This window comes from Phyllobates terribilis, unplaced genomic scaffold, assembly GCF_046119375.1.
Source record: "Phyllobates terribilis strain yellow unplaced genomic scaffold, ASM4611937v1 Scaffold_8__6_contigs__length_399053987, whole genome shotgun sequence".
NCBI lineage: Eukaryota > Metazoa > Chordata > Amphibia > Anura > Dendrobatidae > Phyllobates > Phyllobates terribilis.
In genome coordinates this window covers 394,204,904-394,219,961 of record NW_027362768.1, presented here as the reverse complement: position 1 = coordinate 394,219,961, position 15,058 = coordinate 394,204,904, and the positions used below count along the sequence as shown (strand labels likewise).

The window sequence follows — 15,058 nt, the reverse complement described above, 5'->3', positions numbered from 1 at the left end:
CACTGTGATATGTGAGGGTCCTCTGTCTCCTTCCCCATCACCCTGCACACTGTGATATGTGAGGGTCCTTTGACTCCGTCCCCATCACCCTGCACACTGTGATATGTGAGGGTCCTTTGTCTCCTTCCCCCATCACCCTGCACACTGTGATATGTGAGGGTCCTCTCTCTCCTTCCCCATCACTCTGCACACTGTGATATGTGAGGGTCCTCTGTCTCCTTCCCCATCACCCTGCACACTGTGATATGTGAGGGTCCTCTGTCTCCTTCCCCATCACCCTGCACACTGTGATATGTGAGGGTCCTCTGTCTCCTTCCCCCATCACCCTGCACACTGTGATATGTGAGGGTCCTCTGTCTCCTTCCCCCATCACCCTGCACACTGTGATATGTGAGGGTCCTCGTCTCCTTCCCCATCACCCTGTACACTGTGATATGTGGGGATCCTCGTCTCCTTCCCCATCACCCTGCACACTGTGAGACGTGGGGGTCCTCTGTCTCCTTCCCCATCACCCTGCACACTGTGATATGTGAGGGTCCTCTGTCTCCTTCCCCATCACCCTGCACACTGTGATATGTGAGGGTCCTCTCTCTCCTTCCCCATCACCCTGCACACTGTGATATGTGAGGGTCCTCTCTCTCCTTCCCCATCACCCTGCACACTGTGATATGTGAGGGTCCTCTGTCTCCTTACCCCATCACCCTGCACACTGTGATATGTGAGGGTCCTCTGTCTCCTTCCCCATCACCCTGCACACTGTGATATGTGAGGGTCCTCTCTCTTTTCTCCTTCCCCATCACCCTGCACACTGTGATATGTGAGGGTCCTTTGTCTCCTTCCCCATCACCCTGCACACTGTGATATGTGAGGGCCCTTTGTCTCCTTCCCCATCACTCTGCACACTGTGATATGTGAGGGTCCTCTGTCTCCTTCCCCCATCACCCTGCACACTGTGATATGTGAGGGTCCTCTCTCTTTTCTCCTTCCCCATCACCCTGCACACTGTGATATGTGAGGGTCCTCTCTCTCCTTCACCATCACCCTGCACACTGTGATATGTGAGGGCCCTTTGTCTCCTTCCCCATCACCCTGCATACTGTGATATGTGAGGGTCCTCTGTCTCATTCCCCATCACCCTGCACACTGTGATATGTGAGGGTCCTCTGTCTCCTTCCCCATCACCCTACACACTGTGATATGTGAGGGTCCTCTGTCTCCTTCCCCATCACCCTGCACACTGTGATATGTGAGGGTCCTTTGTCTCCTTCCCCATCACCCTGCACACTGTGATATGTGAGGGTCCTCTGTCTCCTTCCCCATCACCCTGCACACTGTGATATGTGAGGGTCCTTTGTCTCCTTCCCCCATCACCCTGCACACTGTGATATGTGAGGGTCCTCTGTCTCCTTCCCCATCACCCTGCACACTGTGATATGTGAGGGTCCTCTGTCTCCTTCCCCATCACCCTGCACACTGTGATATGTGAGGGCCCTTTGTCTCCTTCCCCATCACCCTGCACACTGTGATATGTGAGGGCCCTTTGTCTCCTTCCCCATCACTCTGCACACTGTGATATGTGAGGGTCCTTTGTCTCCTTCCCCATCACCCTGCACACTGTGATATGTGAGGGTCCTCTGTCTCCTTCCCCATCACCCTGCACACTGTGATATGTGAGTGTCCTCTGTCTCCTTCCCCCATCACCCTGCACACTGTGATATGTGAGGGTCCTCGTCTCCTTCCCCATCACCCTGTACACTGTGATATGTGGGGGTCCTCGTCTCCTTCCCCATCACCCTGCACACTGTGAGACGTGGGGGTCCTCTGTCTCCTTCCCCATCACCCTGCACACTGTGATATGTGAGGGTCCTCTGTCTCCTTCCCCATCACCCTGCACACTGTGATATGTGAGGGTCCTCTCTCTCCTTCCCCATCACCCTGCACACTGTGATATGTGAGGGTCCTCTCTCTCCTTCCCCATCACCCTGCACACTGTGATATGTGAGGGTCCTCTCTCTCCTTCCCCATCACCCTGCACACTGTGATATGTGAGGGTCCTCTGTCTCCTTCCCCATCACCCTGCACACTGTGATATGTGAGGGTCCTCTCTCTTTTCTCCTTCCCCATCACCCTGCACACTGTGATATGTGAGGGTCCTTTGTCTCCTTCCCCATCACCCTGCACACTGTGATATGTGAGGGCCCTTTGTCTCCTTCCCCATCACTCTGCACACTGTGATATGTGAGGGTCCTCTGTCTCCTTCCCCCATCACCCTGCACACTGTGATATGTGAGGGTCCTCTCTCTTTTCTCCTTCCCCATCACCCTGCACACTGTGATATGTGAGGGTCCTCTCTCTCCTTCACCATCACCCTGCACACTGTGATATGTGAGGGCCCTTTGTCTCCTTCCCCATCACCCTGCATACTGTGATATGTGAGGGTCCTCTGTCTCATTCCCCATCACCCTGCACACTGTGATATGTGAGGGTCCTCTGTCTCCTTCCCCATCACCCTACACACTGTGATATGTGAGGGTCCTCTGTCTCCTTCCCCATCACCCTGCACACTGTGATATGTGAGGGTCCTTTGTCTCCTTCCCCATCACCCTGCACACTGTGATATGTGAGGGTCCTCTGTCTCCTTCCCCATCACCCTGCACACTGTGATATGTGAGGGTCCTTTGTCTCCTTCCCCCATCACCCTGCACACTGTGATATGTGAGGGTCCTCTGTCTCCTTCCCCATCACCCTGCACACTGTGATATGTGAGGGTCCTCTGTCTCCTTCCCCATCACCCTGCACACTGTGATATGTGAGGGCCCTTTGTCTCCTTCCCCATCACCCTGCACACTGTGATATGTGAGGGCCCTTTGTCTCCTTCCCCATCACTCTGCACACTGTGATATGTGAGGGTCCTTTGTCTCCTTCCCCATCACCCTGCACACTGTGATATGTGAGGGTCCTCTGTCTCCTTCCCCATCACCCTGCACACTGTGATATGTGAGGGTCCTCTGTCTCCTTCCCCCATCACCCTGCACACTGTGATATGTGAGGGTCCTCGTCTCCTTCCCCATCACCCTGTACACTGTGATATGTGGGGGTCCTCGTCTCCTTCCCCATCACCCTGCACACTGTGAGACGTGGGGGTCCTCTGTCTCCTTCCCCATCACCCTGCACACTGTGATATGTGAGGGTCCTCTGTCTCCTTCCCCATCACCCTGCACACTGTGATATGTGAGGGTCCTCTCTCTCCTTCCCCATCACCCTGCACACTGTGATATGTGAGGGTCCTCTCTCTCCTTCCCCATCACCCTGCACACTGTGATATGTGAGGGTCCTCTCTCTCCTTCCCCATCACCCTGCACACTGTGATATGTGAGGGTCCTCTGTCTCCTTCCCCCATCACCCTGCACACTGTGATATGTGAGGGTCCTCTGTCTCCTTCCCCATCACCCTGCACACTGTGATATGTGAGGGTCCTTTGTCTCCTTCCCCATCACCCTGCACACTGTGATATGTGAGGGTCCTCGTCTCCTTCCCCATCACCCTGCACACTGTGATATGTGAGGGTCTTCTGTCTCCTTCCCCATCACCCTGCACACTGTGATATGTGAGGGTCCTCTGTCTCCTTCCCCATCACCCTGCACACTGTGATATGTGAGGGTCCTCTCTCTCCTTCCCCATCACCCTGCACACTGTGATATGTGAGGGTCCTCTGTCTCCTTCCCCATCACCCTGCACACTGTGATATGTGAGGGTCCTCTGTCTCCTTCCCCATCACCCTACACACTGTGATATGTGAGGGTCCTCTGTCTCCTTCCCCCATCACCCTGCACACTGTGATATGTGAGGGTCCTCTGTCTCCTTCCCCCATCACCCTGCACACTGTGATATGTGAGGGTCCTCTGTCTCCTTCCCCATCACCCTGCACACTGTGATATGTGAGGGTCCTCTCTCTCCTTCCCCATCACCCTGCACACTGTGATATGTGAGGGTCCTCTGTCTCCTTCCCCATCACCCTGCACACTGTGATATGTGAGGGTCCTCTGTCTCCTTCCCCATCACCCTGCACACTGTGATATGTGAGGGTCCTCTGTCTCCTTCCCCATCACCCTACACACTGTGATATGTGAGGGTCCTCTGTCTCCTTCCCCCATCACCCTGCACACTGTGATATGTGAGGGTCCTCTGTCTCCTTCCCCATCACCCTCTACACTGTGAGACCTGAGGGTCTTCTCTCCTCTGTCTCCTTCCCCATCACCCTGCACACTGTGATATGTGAGGGTCCTCTGTCTCCTTCCCCCATCACCCTGCACACTGTGATATGTGAGGGTCCTCTGTCTCCTTCCCCATCACCCTGCACACTGTGATATGTGAGGGTCCTCTGTCTCCTTCCCCATCACCCTGCACACTGTGATATGTGAGGGTCCTCTGTCTCCTTCCCCCATCACCCTGCACACTGTGATATGTGAGGGTCCTCTGTCTCCTTCCCCATCACCCTGCACACTGTGATATGTGAGGGTCCTCTGTCTCCTTCCCCATCACCCTGCGCACTGTGATATGTGAGGGTCCTCTGTCTCCTTCCCCATCACCCTGCACACTGTGATATGTGAGGGTCCTCTCTCTTTTCTCCTTCCCCATCACCCTGCACACTGTGATATGTGAGGGTCCTCTCTCTCCTTCACCATCACCCTGCACACTGTGATATGTGAGGGTCCTCTGTCTCCTTCCCCATCACCCTGCACACTGTGATATGTGAGGGCCCTTTGTCTCCTTCCCCATCACCCTGCACACTGTGAGACCTGAGGGTCCTCTGTCTCCTTCCCCATCACCCTACACACTGTGATATGTGAGGGTCCTCTGTCTCCTTCCCCATCACCCTGCACACTGTGATATGTGAGGGCCCTTTGTCTCCTTCCCCATCACCCTGCACACTGTGATATGTGAGGGTCCTCTCTCTTTTCTCCTTCCCCATCACCCTGCACACTGTGATATGTGAGGGTCCTTTGTCTCCTTCCCCATCACCCTGCACACTGTGATATGTGAGGGCCCTTTGTCTCCTTCCCCATCACTCTGCACACTGTGATATGTGAGGGTCCTCTGTCTCCTTCCCCATCACCCTGCACACTGTGATATGTGAGGGTCCTCTGTCTCCTTCCCCATCACCCTGCACACTGTGATATGTGAGGGTCCTTTGACTCCGTCCCCATCACCCTGCACACTGTGATATGTGAGGGTCCTTTGTCTCCTTCCCCCATCACCCTGCACACTGTGATATGTGAGGGTCCTCTCTCTCCTTCCCCATCACTCTGCACACTGTGATATGTGAGGGTCCTCTGTCTCCTTCCCCATCACCCTGCACACTGTGATATGTGAGGGTCCTCTGTCTCCTTCCCCATCACCCTGCACACTGTGATATGTGAGGGTCCTCTGTCTCCTTCCCCCATCACCCTGCACACTGTGATATGTGAGGGTCCTCTGTCTCCTTCCCCCATCACCCTGCACACTGTGATATGTGAGGGTCCTCGTCTCCTTCCCCATCACCCTGTACACTGTGATATGTGGGGATCCTCGTCTCCTTCCCCATCACCCTGCACACTGTGAGACGTGGGGGTCCTCTGTCTCCTTCCCCATCACCCTGCACACTGTGATATGTGAGGGTCCTCTGTCTCCTTCCCCATCACCCTGCACACTGTGATATGTGAGGGTCCTCTCTCTCCTTCCCCATCACCCTGCACACTGTGATATGTGAGGGTCCTCTCTCTCCTTCCCCATCACCCTGCACACTGTGATATGTGAGGGTCCTCTGTCTCCTTACCCCATCACCCTGCACACTGTGATATGTGAGGGTCCTCTGTCTCCTTCCCCATCACCCTGCACACTGTGATATGTGAGGGTCCTCTCTCTTTTCTCCTTCCTCATCACCCTGCACACTGTGATATGTGAGGGTCCTTTGTCTCCTTCCCCATCACCCTGCACACTGTGATATGTGAGGGCCCTTTGTCTCCTTCCCCATCACTCTGCACACTGTGATATGTGAGGGTCCTCTGTCTCCTTCCCCCATCACCCTGCACACTGTGATATGTGAGGGTCCTCTCTCTTTTCTCCTTCCCCATCACCCTGCACACTGTGATATGTGAGGGTCCTCTCTCTCCTTCACCATCACCCTGCACACTGTGATATGTGAGGGCCCTTTGTCTCCTTCCCCATCACCCTGCATACTGTGATATGTGAGGGTCCTCTGTCTCATTCCCCATCACCCTGCACACTGTGATATGTGAGGGTCCTCTGTCTCCTTCCCCATCACCCTACACACTGTGATATGTGAGGGTCCTCTGTCTCCTTCCCCATCACCCTACACACTGTGATATGTGAGGGTCCTCTGTCTCCTTCCCCCATCACCCTGCACACTGTGATATGTGAGGGTCCTCGTCTCCTTCCCCCATCACCCTGTACACTGTGATATGTGGGGATCCTCGTCTCCTTCCCCATCACCCTGCACACTGTGAGACGTGGGGGTCCTCTGTCTCCTTCCCCATCACCCTGCACACTGTGATATGTGAGGGTCCTCTGTCTCCTTCCCCATCACCCTGCACACTGTGATATGTGAGGGTCCTCTGTCTCCTTCCCCATCACCCTGCACACTGTGATATGTGAGGGTCCTCTGTCTCCTTCCCCATCACCCTGCACACTGTGATATGTGAGGGTCCTCTCTCTCCTTCCCCATCACCCTGCACACTGTGATATGTGAGGGTCCTCTCTCTCCTTCCCCATCACCCTGCACACTGTGATATGTGAGGGTCCTCTGTCTCCTTACCCCATCACCCTGCACACTGTGATATGTGAGGGTCCTCTGTCTCCTTCCCCATCACCCTGCACACTGTGATATGTGAGGGTCCTTTGTCTCCTTGCCCATCACCCTGCTCACTGTGATATGTGAGGGCCCTTTGTCTCCTTCCCCATCACTCTGCACACTGTGATATGTGAGGGTCCTCTGTCTCCTTCCCCATCACCCTGCACACTGTGATATGTGAGGGTCCTCTGTCTCCTTACCCCATCACCCTGCACACTGTGATATGTGAGGGTCCTCTGTCTCCTTCCCCATCTCCCTGCACACTGTGATATGTGAGGGTCCTCTCTCTTTTCTCCTTCCCCATCACCCTGCACACTGTGATATGTGAGGGTCCTCTCTCTCCTTCCCCATCACCCTGCACACTGTGATATGTGAGGGTACTCTGTCTCCTTCCCCATCACCCTGCACACTGTGATTTGTGAGGGCCCTTTGTCTCCTTCCCCATCACCCTGCATACTGTGATATGTGAGGGTCCTCTGTCTCCTTCCCCCATCACCTTGCACACTGTGATATGTGAGGATCCTCTGTCTCCTTCCCCCATCACCCTGCACACTGTGATATGTGAGGGCCCTTTGTCTCCTTCCCCATCACCCTGCACACTGTGATATGTGAGGGTCCTCTGTCTCCTTCCCTATCACCCTGCACACTGTGATATGTGAGGGCCCTTTGTCTCCTTCCCCATCACCCTGCACACTGTGATATGTGAGGGCCCTTTGTCTCCTTCCCCATCACCCTGCACACTGTGATATGTGAGGGCCCTTTGTCTCCTTCCCCATCACCCTGCACACTGTGAGACCTGAGGGTCTTCTCTCCTCTGTCTCCTTCCCCATCACCCTGCACACTGTGATATGTGAGGGTCCTCGTCTCCTTCCCCATCACCCTGCACACTGTGAGACCTGAGGGTCTTCTCTCCTCTGTCTCCTTCCCCATCACCCTGCACACTGTGATATGTGAGGGTCCTCTGTCTCCTTCCCCATCACCCTGCACACTGTGATATGTGAGGGCCCTTTGTCTCCTTCCCCATCACCCTGCACACTGTGATATGTGAGGGTCCTCTGTCTCCTTCCCCATCACCCTGTACACTGTGAGACCTGAGGGTCTTCTCTCCTCTGTCTCCTTCCCCATCACCCTGCACACTGTGATATGTGAGGGTCCTCTGTCTCCTTCCCCATCACCCTGCACACTGTGATATGTGAGGGTCCTCTGTCTCCTTCCCCATCACCCTGCACACTGTGATATGTGAGGGTCCTCTGTCTCCTTCCCCATCACCCTGCACACTGTGATATGTGAGGGTCCTCTCTCTCCTTCCCCATCACCCTGCACACTGTGATATGTGAGGGTCCTCTCTCTCCTTCCCCATCACCCTGCACACTGTGATATGTGAGGGTCCTCTGTCTCCTTACCCCATCACCCTGCACACTGTGATATGTGAGGGTCCTCTGTCTCCTTCCCCATCACCCTGCACACTGTGATATGTGAGGGTCCTTTGTCTCCTTCCCCATCACCCTGCACACTGTGATATGTGAGGGCCCTTTGTCTCCTTCCCCATCACCCTGCACACTGTGATGTGTGAGGGTCCTCTGTCTCCTTCCCCATCACCCTGCACACTGTGATATGTGAGGGTCCTCTGTCTCCTTCCCCCATCACCCTGCACACTGTGATATGTGAGGGTCCTCGTCTCCTTCCCCATCACCCTGCACACTGTAAGACGTGGGGGTCCTCTGTCTCCTTCCCCATCACCCTGCACACTGTGATATGTGAGGGTCCTCTGTCTCCTTACCCCATCACCCTGCACACTGTGATATGTGAGGGTCCTCTGTCTCCTTCCCCATCTCCCTGCACACTGTGATATGTGAGGGTCCTCTCTCTTTTCTCCTTCCCCATCACCCTGCACACTGTGATATGTGAGGGTCCTCTCTCTCCTTCCCCATCACCCTGCACACTGTGATATGTGAGGGTACTCTGTCTCCTTCCCCATCACCCTGCACACTGTGATTTGTGAGGGCCCTTTGTCTCCTTCCCCATCACCCTGCATACTGTGATATGTGAGGGTCCTCTGTCTCCTTCCCCCATCACCTTGCACACTGTGATATGTGAGGATCCTCTGTCTCCTTCCCCCATCACCCTACACACTGTGAGACGTGGGGGTCCTCTGTCTCCTTCCCCATCACCCTGCACACTGTGATATGTGAGGGCCCTTTGTCTCCTTCCCCATCACCCTGCACACTGTGATATGTGAGGGTCCTCTGTCTCCTTCCCTATCACCCTGCACACTGTGATATGTGAGGGCCCTTTGTCTCCTTCCCCATCACCCTGCACACTGTGATATGTGAGGGCCCTTTGTCTCCTTCCCCATCACCCTGCACACTGTGATATGTGAGGGCCCTTTGTCTCCTTCCCCATCACCCTGCACACTGTGAGACCTGAGGGTCTTCTCTCCTCTGTCTCCTTCCCCATCACCCTGCACACTGTGATATGTGAGGGTCCTCGTCTCCTTCCCCATCACCCTGCACACTGTGAGACCTGAGGGTCTTCTCTCCTCTGTCTCCTTCCCCATCACCCTGCACACTGTGATATGTGAGGGTCCTCTGTCTCCTTCTCCATCACCCTGCACACTGTGATATGTGAGGGCCCTTTGTCTCCTTCCCCATCACCCTGCACACTGTGATATGTGAGGGTCCTCTGTCTCCTTCCCCATCACCCTGTACACTGTGAGACCTGAGGGTCTTCTCTCCTCTGTCTCCTTCCCCATCACCCTGCACACTGTGATATGTGAGGGTCCTCTGTCTCCTTCCCCATCACCCTGCACACTGTGATATGTGAGGGTCCTCTGTCTCCTTCCCCCATCACCCTGCACACTGTGATATGTGAGGGTCCTCTGTCTCCTTCCCCATCACCCTGCACACTGTGATATGTGAGGGTCCTCTGTCTCCTTCCCCATCACCCTGCACACTGTGAGACATGAGGGTCCTTTGTCTCCTTCCCCATCACCCTGCACACTGTGATATGTGAGGGCCCTTTGTCTCCTTCCCCATCACCCTGCACACTGTGATATGTGAGGGTCCTCTGTCTCCTTCCCCATCACCCTGTACACTGTGAGACCTGAGGGTCTTCTCTCCTCTGTCTCCTTCCCCATCACCCTGCACACTGTGATATGTGAGGGTCCTCTGTCTCCTTCCCCATCACCCTGCACACTGTGATATGTGAGGGTCCTCTGTCTCCTTCCCCCATCACCCTGCACACTGTGATATGTGAGGGTCCTCTGTCTCCTTCCCCATCACCCTGCACACTGTGATATGTGAGGGTCCTCTGTCTCCTTCCCCATCACCCTGCACACTGTGAGACATGAGGGTCCTTTGTCTCCTTCCCCATCACCCTGCACACTGTGATATGTGAGGGTCCTCTGTCTCCTTCCCCCATCACCCTGCACACTGTGATATGTGAGGGTCCTCTCTCTCCTTCCCCATCACCCTGCACACTGTGATATGTGAGGGCCCTTTGTCTCCTTCCCCATCACCCTGCACACTGTGATATGTGAGGGTCCTCTGTCTCCTTCCCCATCACCCTGCACACTGTGATATGTGAGGGTCCTTTGTCTCCTTCCCCATCACCCTGCACACTGTGATATGTGAGGGTCCTCTCTCTCCTTTACCATCACCCTGCACACTGTGATATGTGAGGGTCCTCTGTCTCCTTCCCCATCACCCTGCACACTGTGATATGTGAGGGCCCTTTGTCTCCTTCCCCATCACCCTGCATACTGTGATATGTGAGGGTCCTCTGTCTCCTTCCCCATCACCCTGCACACTGTGATATGTGAGGGTCCTCTGTCTCCTTCCCCATCACCCTACACACTGTGATATGTGAGGGTCCTCTGTCTCCTTCCCCATCACCCTGCACACTGTGATATGTGAGGGTCCTCTCTCTTTTCTCCTTCCCCATCACCCTGAACACTGTGATATGTGAGGGTCCTTTGTCTCCTTCCCCATCACCCTGCACACTGTGATATGTGAGGGCCCTTTGTCTCCTTCCCCATCACTCTGCACACTGTGATATGTGAGGGTCCTCTGTCTCCTTCCCCATCACCCTGCACACTGTGATATGTGAGGGTCCTCTGTCTCCTTCCCCATCACCCTGCACACTGTGATATGTGAGGGTCCTCTGTCTCCTTCCCCCATCACCCTGCACACTGTGATATGTGAGGGTCCTCGTCTCCTTCCCCATCACCCTGTACACTGTGATATGTGGGGATCCTCGTCTCCTTCCCCATCACCCTGCACACTGTGATATGTGAGGGTCCTCTGTCTCCTTCCCCCATCACCCTGCACACTGTGATATGTGAGGGTCCTCGTCTCCTTCCCCATCACCCTGTACACTGTGATATGTGGGGGTCCTCGTCTCCTTCCCCATCACCCTGCACACTGTGAGACGTGGGGGTCCTCTGTCTCCTTCCCCATCACCCTGCACACTGTGATATGTGAGGGTCCTCTGTCTCCTTCCCCATCACCCTGCACACTGTGATATGTGAGGGTCCTCTGTCTCCTTCCCCATCACCCTGCACACTGTGATATGTGAGGGTCCTCTCTCTCCTTCCCCATCACCCTGCACACTGTGAGACGTGAGGGTCCTCTGTCTCCTTCCCCATCACCCTGCACACTGTGATATGTGAGGGTCCTCTGTCTCCTTCCCCCATCACCCTGCACACTGTGATATGTGAGGGTCCTCTCTCTCCTTCCCCATCACCCTGCACACTGTGATATGTGAGGGTCCTCTGTCTCCTTACCCCATCACCCTGCACACTGTGATATGTGAGGGTCCTCTGTCTCCTTCCCCATCACCCTGCACACTGTGATATGTGAGGGTCCTCTCTCTTTTCTCCTTCCCCATCACCCTGCACACTGTGATATGTGAGGGTCCTTTGTCTCCTTCCCCATCACCCTGCACACTGTGATATGTGAGGGCCCTTTGTCTCCTTCCCCATCACTCTGCACACTGTGATATGTGAGGGTCCTCTGTCTCCTTCCCCATCACCCTGCACACTGTGATGTGTGAGGGTCCTCTGTCTCCTTCCCCCATCACCCTGCACACTGTGATATGTGAGGGTCCTCTGTCTCCTTCCCCATCACCCTGCACACTGTGATATGTGAGGGTCCTCTGTCTCCTTCCCCCATCACCCTGCACACTGTGATATGTGAGGGTCCTCTGTCTCCTTCCCCCATCACCCTGCACACTGTGATATGTGAGGGTCCTCTGTCTCCTTCCCCATCACCCTGCACACTGTGATATGTGAGGGTCCTCTGTCTCCTTCCCCCATCACCCTGCACACTGTGATATGTGAGGGTCCTCGTCTCCTTCCCCATCACCCTGTACACTGTGATATGTGAGGGTCCTCGTCTCCTTCCCCATCACCCTGCACACTGTGAGACGTGGGGGTCCTCTGTCTCCTTCCCCATCACCCTGCACACTGTGATATGTGAGGGTCCTCTGTCTCCTTACCCCATCACCCTGCACACTGTGATATGTGAGGGTCCTCTGTCTCCTTCCCCATCACCCTGCACACTGTGATATGTGAGGGTCCTCTCTCTTTTCTCCTTCCCCATCACCCTGCACACTGTGATATGTGAGGGTCCTCTCTCTCCTTCCCCATCACCCTGCACACTGTGATATGTGAGGGTACTCTGTCTCCTTCCCCATCACCCTGCACACTGTGATTTGTGAGGGCCCTTTGTCTCCTTCCCCATCACCCTGCATACTGTGATATGTGAGGGTCCTCTGTCTCCTTCCCCCATCACCTTGCACACTGTGATATGTGAGGGTCCTCTGTCTCCTTCCCCCATCACCCTACACACTGTGAGACGTGGGGGTCCTCTGTCTCCTTCCCCATCACCCTGCACACTGTGATATGTGAGGGCCCTTTGTCTCCTTCCCCATCACCCTGCACACTGTGATATGTGAGGGTCCTCTGTCTCCTTCCCTATCACCCTGCACACTGTGATATGTGAGGGCCCTTTGTCTCCTTCCCCATCACCCTGCACACTGTGATATGTGAGGGCCCTTTGTCTCCTTCCCCATCACCCTGCACACTGTGATATGTGAGGGCCCTTTGTCTCCTTCCCCATCACCCTGCACACTGTGAGACCTGAGGGTCTTCTCTCCTCTGTCTCCTTCCCCATCACCCTGCACACTGTGATATGTGAGGGTCCTCGTCACCTTCCCCATCACCCTGCACACTGTGATATGTGAGGGCCCTTTGTCTCCTTCCCCATCACCCTGCACACTGTGATATGTGAGGGTCCTCTGTCTCCTTCCCCATCACCCTGTACACTGTGAGACCTGAGGGTCTTCTCTCCTCTGTCTCCTTCCCCATCACCCTGCACACTGTGATATGTGAGGGTCATCTGTCTCCTTCCCCATCACCCTGCACACTGTGATATGTGAGGGTCCTCTGTCTCCTTCCCCATCACCCTGCACACTGTGAGACATGAGGGTCCTTTGTCTCCTTCCCCATCACCCTGCACACTGTGATATGTGAGGGTCCTCTGTCTCCTTCCCCCATCACCCTGCACACTGTGATATGTGAGGGTCCTCTGTCTCCTTCCCCATCACCCTGCACACTGTGATATGTGAGGGTCCTCTGTCTCCTTCCCCATCACCCTGCACACTGTGATATGTGAGGGTCCTTTGTCTCCTTCCCCATCACCCTGCACACTGTGATATGTGAGGGTCCTCTGTCTCCTTCCCCATCACCCTGCACACTGTGATATGTGAGGGTCCTCTGTCTCCTTCCCCATCACCCTGCACACTGTGATATGTGAGGGTCCTCTGTCTCCTTCCCCATCACCCTGCACACTGTGATATGTGAGGGTCCTCTGTCTCCTTCCCCCATCACCCTGCACACTGTGATATGTGAGGGTCCTCTGTCTCCTTCCCCTTCACTCTGCACACTGTGATATGTGAGGGTCCTCTGTCTCCTTCCCCATCACCCTGCACACTGTGATATGTGAGGGTCCTCTGTCTCATTCCCCCATCACCCTGCACACTGTGATATGTGAGGGTCCTCTGTCTCCTTCCCCCATCACCCTGCACACTATGATATGTGAGGGTCCTCTGTCTCCTTCCCCCATCACCCCGCACACTGTGATATGTGGGGGTCCTCTGTCTCCTTCCCCATCACCCTGCACACTATGATATGTGAGGGTCCTCTGTCTCCTTCCCCCATCACCCTGCACACTGTGATATGTGAGGGTCCTCTGTCTCCTTCCCCCATCACCCTGCACACTGTGATATGTGAGGGTCCTCTGTCTCCTTCCCCCATCACCCTGCACACTGTGATATGTGAGGGTCCTCTGTCTCCTTCCCCCATCACCCTGCACACTGTGATATGTGAGGGTCCTCTGTCTCCTTCCCCCATCACCCTGCACACTGTGATATGTGAGGGTCCTCTGTCTCCTTCCCCATCACCCTGCACACTGTGAGACGTGGGGGTCCTCTGTCTCCTTCCCCCATCACCCTGCACACTGTGATATGTGAGGGTCCTCTGTCTCCTTCCCCCATCACCCTGCACACTGTGAGACGTGATGTGCAGCCCCGGTAATCACTGGTGCCCTAATACCATGACCCACCAGTGAGGGGTGCTGTCACTGCAGACTTTCCATTCATGTCCTATGGGTGTGCCATTAATGTCTGGTGTGACCTGTATAGGGGTAGCGGATGGTTCTGCATCCAGATGTGGCCTTTGACATCCTCAGTGATTTGTGGTGTACTGCTCCCGGGATTGTGTTCTCTAATCTGCCTCCTGGTGATCCGGCAGCTGCCGTCTTCTGACTCTTGTCCCGAGGCCTCATTGTTGCAGAACATCCACCGTTCTCTCGCTGTGTCTCACGTGTAGGTACACTTTCTATGACGGACCTCCCTTTGCGACTGGCCTCCCGCACTACGGGCACATTTTGGCGGGCACCATTAAGGACATCGTCACCAGGTTTGCTCACCAGAGCGGCTTTCATGTGGAGAGAAGGTTCGGATGGGACTGCCATGGATTACCAGTGGTGAGTTGCAGCATCGTTACTCCGGTGGTGATGACCGCTGTGATGACTGTCGATAACTGGGGGCAGTGGTTATGGTGCCAGTGGTGATGTCAGTGACTGTAGTGACGCCGGTGTCTGTGGTTGGCGGTGGTGACGGCAGTGTTTGCGGTCGGCCGGTGGCGAC

At 55.1% G+C, this 15,058-nt stretch overlaps 1 protein-coding gene across 1 annotated transcript in view; it reads left to right on the top strand.

The window, feature by feature from the left end:
* Positions 1–15,058, top strand: part of IARS1 (isoleucyl-tRNA synthetase 1) — a 233,697-nt gene that overhangs the window by 114,122 nt on the left and 104,517 nt on the right. The window contains exon 3 of the mRNA XM_073645216.1: positions 14,739–14,895. Within this exon, the coding sequence (XP_073501317.1) occupies positions 14,739–14,895 (157 nt within the window). The remainder of the gene's footprint in view (positions 1–14,738; positions 14,896–15,058) is intronic.